At 37.8% G+C, this 8,298-nt stretch overlaps 1 protein-coding gene across 2 annotated transcripts in view; it reads right to left on the bottom strand.

Annotated features, from left to right (window-relative positions):
* LOC135464621 (alpha-catulin-like) overlaps positions 1–8,176 on the bottom strand; it is a 32,070-nt gene extending 23,894 nt beyond the window's left edge. For both annotated transcript variants that reach the window (XM_064742076.1, XM_064742075.1), the window contains exon 1: positions 8,084–8,176. In XM_064742076.1, coding sequence (XP_064598146.1) covers positions 8,084–8,176 — 93 coding nt within the window. The remainder of the gene's footprint in view (positions 1–8,083) is intronic.
* Positions 8,177–8,298: the final 122 nt, after the last annotated feature.

Consider the following 8,298-nt stretch of genomic DNA (forward strand, 5'->3'; position numbering starts at 1 on the left):
TTCTTTTATAAACTACATAAACTGAGATTAAAATCATATTATAAATTGTAATACAATATTTACAGATATTCAGTTTGATATGTTGCTTTCAATTCACAACAAGCCCCTGACATGACTTGTGTTTATTGAAATGCAGGAGAAAAAAATAATTCCACCTGTAAATTGTCGGAAAAACACACAGATACTACACATGTAGTTTATTCCACAGATATTGAGTAGCTGAGTCTACAAAGTACATACTACTGATTTTGATTGATTGATTTATTTATTTATTTATTTGATTGGTGGCAGCCAGCATTATTGTGGGAGGAAACTGGGCAGATCCCGGCGGAAACCCGAGGCCATCCGCAGGTTACTTCCCACATTATGGCCGGAGAGGAAGCCAGCGTGAGCTGGACTTGAACTCACAGAGATATTGATTTTACTATGTCTGTTTGACTAAGAATGGACCTGCTGTGATACACATATGAATTTGTGCACAAACAGAACAGCTCGGAGACTTGTAGCTAATTTAAAAAAACCTTACATGTAGTTTACACAACAAAATAGAAATGATTACATCTGGTTCCAACAGGCCACCATAGAAGCTTACACATGTGGCACATACAAGCCAAACCTGCCAACTTGGGTGTGGCATACAACAGTGCTGCTTTCAGCTTCCCAAAATAACACAAAGCACGTTTACACAGACATTTTCCCCGGATAAACTTCTAACCTTTACTGGAAATACACATGTATGTATTACCCTAACTAGCTGTTTCTGTTTAAGTTTTCATTACAATCAGCTCTTGATGACAACAACATTTTTTAATTCAAAAAATCTAACAGTTGCAGGTTAAAATTCTGATAGGATAAGATAGGAAGCCCTTGCTTAAACTGGTCCAATTATAACACTTTTATTTCCTTTTTTTAATTTATTTATTTATTTGATTGGGGTTTATGCTGTACTCAAGAATATTTCACTTATACCAGCATTATGGTGGGTGGAAACCGGGCAGAGCCCAGGATAAACCCACGCCCATCTGCAGGTTGTTGACAGACCTTCCCATGTACGGCCGGAGAGGAAGCCAGCATGAACTGTTTTTTTTTTTTTTTTAAATTTTCTTCTGTCCCTGTTGGTACTTACCCCACCTGTACCATGACTCTCATGTACAATAGTACACGCGTACTTTGTCTCCTCAAGCATGTGTTATAATTTATACCTGATGACGCGTTATGCCTGATTAATAATGCAAATTACATAAGCAGATATGAAACTTCACCAAATTATTATGCCAGGACTACAAGTTCTAACTCGGAGACTGAGTGCTTGAGCAAAACTCCTTTGCTACATGCATGTCTGCAACATTTATTTGCTTCATGTTCTAGGCCATACTCAAGAACATACTCATCAGCCAGCATTTTGGTGGGAGGAAACCGTGCAGAACCCGGGGGAAACCGACAGCCATCAATAGGTTGCCTGAAGACATTCCCACGTACGATCGGAGAGGATACAGCATGTTCGCAATAACAAACATCATTGTTACCACAGCAACAAATAACATTAATGTTCAAACAAATGCACGTGTTTTATATTGGCTTGAATATTTGAAAATGGCAATGTTTTCACACACGGGCAGATTCAGCAATAAAACAGGTTAAAGCAAGCAGATTTCTAGCGCCAAAAAAAAAAAAAAATCATTTGTTTGATGTAACAAAGGTAAGGAAGTTGACTAACCAATATTTTTTTTATTTTCTGAGGAACTGATTCTATAGGTACAGATATTACTTGTGAATGTTACCATAGAGATCATTTATTTAAAAATTGTGAATGTTACCATAGAGATCATTTATTTAAAAATGTCATAAAATCAACAATTTAATAAAGATTACATTTCACAATTGCCAATTAACAACCTCAATGGAACAATCTTAAACTGATGTTAAATAAAAAAAATAAAAATTCAGAAGTCAAATTGCGAATTTTAGTTAAAAAAAATTTTTTGGTATAGTTATTTCTCATTGGCTAAGCAGATTAAAGGCAAATGAATAACTTAATAATTATGTTTTAATACTTTCTGTGAAAAAAAAAATTATTTTTACCTGCCTGCAGAATCACACCTACATGTACATGTATAGAAACTCATGTTGGCATGTTGACAAATGTTTTGATGTCCTACACATATTCCCCCACCCCACCCCCCCCTCCCTCTCGTATTAACACACAGTCTACATCTCACAGAAACATGCTCATGTTCCAGCCATTAATATGTCAACAGAATGTCATTGGCTATCATTATCAAAATGCCAGAAATACATTCAGTCTCACATCTGCTTACCATAAAGTCTATACATAGTCCCACCTTTTTCATATATTATTCTCACATCCAAAACGTCTTGAATCCATCTCAATATTTCATTCATTTATTTCCAAAGCCCCGTCTGCAGATAATCTACCTAAAGGTTCACCCTATTCGAATCCCACCCTATGGGGCCTCACCTAGATGCCAGTCAAATATCAGATGACTGCACTCTTGTAGAGGATAGATAAGTTTACACTTATGCTATTTTTCCAATGTGTGCTGCCAGGCAATAAACATGAAAGTTCATTAATTGTTAAAAGCTTAGAAGGTAGAGCTTTAAAATACATTTATTAATTTGCTTTCTAACTCAACTAATTTCCGCCTATAATTTGTATTTAATGTTGCCTTTTGCCAACAAAAAAATGTCAAATAATTAGGATCTTTCGTTCTTTCCCAGACTGATACATAGTTTAGCCATCATCTGTGAGATAACTGATCCAAGACGAGGCTCCCAATGGGGTGTCCCCCATCACCCACCAGGCACCAAGTTCGAGACCAGAGGCAATGTAATATTTCTAAAAACATGTCCATCTGTTAGATTTCTTTATCTGACAGCAGTTTAACGCCACGCTGAAGAAATTTTCCCTTACAAAATGGCAGCCAAATTTTACTGATGGAATGAAAGAAAAACAATTACACCTTAAAAAAAAAATGACTAACCACCACCCATCTTTCAAAAATCATGATTTTGCCCCAAAAAGTGCATTATCATTACCCTAAATGACAATAAATTTGGCGCATGACTAAGTTGCCCTTTTTTTCTGATTCTGAGAGTTCCAATGAGTGTAGAAAAGTGTTTTGAGGTTGGCTTGGAACATGGGATGAAATTCTACAGGAAAGTTGTGTGTTTCAGAACCAAAAATAATATTTCGTGACATATATTTGTCTGTAAAAATGCACTTTTGTGAACAAAAATTTTTGTCAGATAGTTTAAGAGCTGGCTCACTGTGATTGCCAGGCCCTTGACCAATGAGATCATGAGTTCGAATCCAGCTTTTGTTGTTTTTCCTCTGGCTTTAAGTCAGGAGTGTTTGTAGGTACCTTGTCCCACAAAAACCCAACCAGCCTCCTATACACGTCTACATGTAAGTGAAAAATTCTAGAGTATGGAGTGAGTGAACGCTTAAGGTTTAGTGTGGTACTTTAATAACAATTTTTCATGTTGACAAAGGAATCCTTAGACTGCAATGTGCCTCCTTGTTGCGGGACAGATTTTAACGGTTCTTTTATCTGGTGCTGCTTCAATGAGACTACTAAAGTAAGCTTAGGTAAGTAAGCGACCCCACTCAAGTGGTTAAACGTCAAGCGAGAAAGCTACAACTTCCTCTTTCAAGGTCTTAGGTGTGTGACCCGACCGAGGATTGACCCTGGATCTACCGCTCCCGAAGCGGAAGCTCTGCCAACTGAGCCATGGATGGCATTAAACACCATTCAAATAAATAAGAAAAAAATAGATCAAGCTTTTGTTTAGGACTTCTCTATACATGCAAATCAGGCCAAACTTTAAATAAAAATATTTCCTCACTGAACCTGACCGTATAAGATAAATATAGGGTAGGTCAGAAGAGAATTTTACTAATCTTTATTTTGGCTAATGAAAAAAGTAGGGATTTAATAGAAACTATCACTGACAGGACAATCAATAAAAACACCTTCTATAAAAATCCCAATAAAATCTTTAGAGAAGGGAGGGTAGGTCTAGTCATGGACAATGAAGGCTTTTATTAATGATAGCCTTATCAGCTTCACTTTTGCTGGAAAGCAGGAAATGTTTCATTGGAAATGTCCCAGAGGGTGCCCCGTGTAACTGTAAATACACCTTATCACACAAATGTCACTGATAGTACAAGGTAGAGAAGGCTAAAAGAGCGAGAGAAGAGGCTGTCCCTGCGAGGAGAAACATAAGGCGTCAAAGTTGAGGTCTGCAGAGCTTTAGGAAAATTCTGTAAATTACTAACTTTTGAGAACGACAGAAAAACTTCCATATGACATATCTTTTTTCAACCTGTCCAGATGTAGACGAACATGGATATATCACCTAATATTAAAAGAGAAAACTGGACCTAACACTTAATTTTTTCTGGAGGGTGGGGGTGGGCACTATCTTGACAACAATATGACAGCAATTAATTTATTTCAACAGGAAGAAAATTAAAAATAGGATGACGTGTACGCTGTGCTACAAGTGCCGCATTTACATGAAACTACCTTAAATATAAATCTGCCTTTCATAAATGCTTTATCTTCAGGCAGCCATGTTGAAGCACTTCTCCTGTATCACCACACAACACATATCCTTCCCACATGACTGACAGGTCTGTGAACTACAAGGATGACATCACATAAACACCCTCTAAATACTGCCCAGAACTAAAACGAACTGCACTCTCACAGCTAGGCACTTTGATACCCTCTACTGGTGCCAAAAACACAGTACATTGCATAAATGCTTAAATAAGGGGGAATATCGCTTGTTGAATTTAACTTGAATGTTTGAAAAAAAATTTCCTATATTAATGTGTACTGACCCTACAAAAATTTACAAGTAAATTGGACTTTGTGTTTTGGTATTTACTGCATTAAGTCTAGGTTTCTTACTATCTGAGAATATCTTAGTCCACATCAGACTGCTAAAAGAGTGCACAAACTGAATGGTTTATATTTGGCCTTAACTCTTAGTTCTTGCTCAATACAATCCCAATCAGATTGATAATTTTCCATACACAGGATCGCAATGTGCTTCACTGCAGATACATGTATAAAGATGCTTTTCCTATCTGAAAAAAAAAATAAATAAATAAAAAAACAACATTTAGAGAGGGGTATGTTTTTTAATTTATTTTTTTATTGGTGTTTTAAGCCGTACTCAAGAATATTTCACTTATAAGGCGACGGCCAGCATTATGGCAGGAGGAAAGCGGGCAGAGCCCGGGGTAAACCCACGACCATCCGCAGGTTGCTGGCAGGCCTTCTCACTTATGCCCAAAGTGGAAGCCAGCATGAGCTGGGATTGGTATGTTGCAGTTAGGCTTGCAGTTTTCTGTCCTAACCACAGAGTAACATTCGGCAAACAACGATGGATTTCTGTTTTACCCCAACTCTCTCTGGGAGATACTGCCAGCCCCTGTCCATCAACAGCTCTACTAAAAGATCTACCGTAAATACTCTAATGATTATCCCACCAAGAAACCATGTATACTGTACATGTACACAAACACTGCAGATGTACAGTAGTATACAGACATTTTCATTGGTATACATGATTACACCAATGCAGACGGCATATACAGGCACCCAGATGTTTCACTTCCAACAGATTCCAAGCTTTTTTAAGAACAGCCAATAGGTTAAGTTTCATCTGAATGACCAGAAATTTACACCAACCATATAAAAGAGAAAATGCTGATGGGAAAAATTCAGTCAAATCTATGAGGTCATTTAAATCAGAAAATTTATCGTAACATCATGGAATGTTTACTGCCAACATGAATAGTGAGACACGTGTGTCTCAGAGACTGAAAGTGCTACATGGCCAAAGATGTTTTGTACATGATCTCTCCACTAAGGGGTTAAACACCAATTAGAAAGTCACATCTTAAGAAAGGCACACTTAATGTAAGCCTCACACACAGTTATGGACACAGTTACAGTGCGTACCACAAACAATCATGGGCATACTTAATGTAAGCACCTCACACAGTTGTGGGCACAGCTACAACATGTACCACAAACAATCATGGGCACACTTAATGTAAGCACCTCACACAGTTATGGGCACAGCTACTACATGTACCACAAACAATCATGGGCACACATAATGTAAGCACCACACACAGTTATGGGCCCAGCTACAACATGTAACCACAAACAATCATGGGCACACTTGATGTATGCACCTCACACAGGTATGGGCACAGCTACAGCATGTACCACAAACAATCATGGGCACATTTACCACAAGCGCCACACACAGTCATGGGTACATTTGCTGAAAGCACAACACACCATCAAGGGTACATGGTCAAATTTACAGAATGTACCACACACAATCACAGGCACATTTACCATGTGTACCACGCACTATCTACTGCCATAATGGGCAACTTTACGGTGCATTTAAATATATACATTTGATTGTTGCTTAAAACCATACTTAAGAACTTTTCACTTATACGATGGCGGGTCAGTTTTATGAGGAAACCAGAGGGCCCAGGGTAAAACAACAACTTTGGGCAACTTACACCATATTTTTTGGTACAAAGTCCATAATCAACATTGAAAAGTCATGCTTGACCTTTGCCTGTTAGCATAAGATGTATGAACCATAATCACTTGTTATACAAACAAAACGGATTATGCCATGGCAGCCAGGCAGATATTTTATTACCAATAGCTTAATGAAAAATGAAGAAATTTCAAGCTATTTTTTTTTTTTGAGTGCATGTTGCCAGTGGGTCTAGGTTTCATATGTCAGCTACTCTATACAGCACTGGCCTGTGAAGTTCGCACTTAAGATTCTGCAATCTTGGTATTAATATGGCATGAATAAATTGCAGAGTTATTCACCCCTATTTTTATCTCAGACAAAAAGCTTCTTTAGGCATGACAATAGTTTTAAAACAATCTATCAATTTACAGTTATCTCCCTTACATGTGCTTCTCAGAAAAGCCATCTATACACCAGGTCAGATTAACAGTCTGTAGCGACAATATGGTTTGCAGGCAAAATTGCCATTTCTAACCTCTGTTTTTACTCTGGAATAGCTTTTAACTCTGATCCATTAAATTACATTTATAGCTGCAAATCAAATGCTGCCACGCTACAAACATGAGGACAAATGAAGCCAATTAAACTTACAAAAGAAATGACAATGCAAGTGAAACTGTGCTTAGCATGATGTACACACAGCATTCCACACTTTTTGGAATGACATGCTGGCACTCAGTACAATGTGGGTTATTAAATACTACTTTGACAAGCAGTTAATCTGTCCATAAACATGTACTGTGAACAGAATTATAATGTGTGTTGATATTGTGTCAACAAACACACCTGATAACATAGGCAGCATAAGGCTACTGTCGATAACAGACCTTTAGTGGAATGAACAACATTCACAAATAGTTAGGATTGGCCTGTGGTGCAGGCTTAGAAGCTGAGCAGCAGTGAATCATCGTGAATCAGAAACTGGACTCTGTAGCAGCATGTCATTTGTCACATGGGCAACTGTGATTAATAATATTAATACTGCAAAAGGAATTTTTGCAACACTGCAGATTTCTATGTGTGACACAGTCGTCTGTGAAGAGGCAAATTCTTTTGCACTTATTATAAATCTGAGTTTATACACGCTAACAAATATAGAAACTTCTTGAAGCAGCATGTCTGGCTCTAAATGAATGAATGACCGGGACGTGTGTATAAAAAATAAATATGTGCATTTGTAAATATCAAGGTTTTTCTGCCTCAGAAAATACCGAGATCAATAAAACCCTGCAGATATTTCAGTAGTCAAGTGGTTTCCAAGAGAAGCCCTCTGAAAATATCGTCACCGCCTCAGAAATACAAGAAACACGATCATTGTTTATCTTTTGTTCAGCTGTCATTTTAGCCGTGTGACTTCATCGGAAACCGATCAACTCACGCCATCTGCCACTTTGAAGCTCAAATGCTGCAAAATGTTTCAGCCGAATACCAAATCGACTGTGCCCCGTGTGAGACTGAATGTTCGTGCACTTACCTGAGTAACCAAAGGTATCAATGTTTGCTCCACAGATTTTGTACGGATCTCTAATGAAAGCTTTGATTCCGTCCGATGCTGTGCGCCTGCCATGTTTCAAGCCCCTTCATTTGCCTCGTGTTGGATCTAGGTCAAAGGTTACAGCACCCCAACCATCAAACAAAAATAAATGTGTTAAGAAAATAACACCATTCTATTCTTCATTTTTTAATTGG

Source organism: Liolophura sinensis, chromosome 4 (assembly GCF_032854445.1).
Source record: "Liolophura sinensis isolate JHLJ2023 chromosome 4, CUHK_Ljap_v2, whole genome shotgun sequence".
Lineage (NCBI taxonomy): Eukaryota > Metazoa > Mollusca > Polyplacophora > Chitonida > Chitonidae > Liolophura > Liolophura sinensis.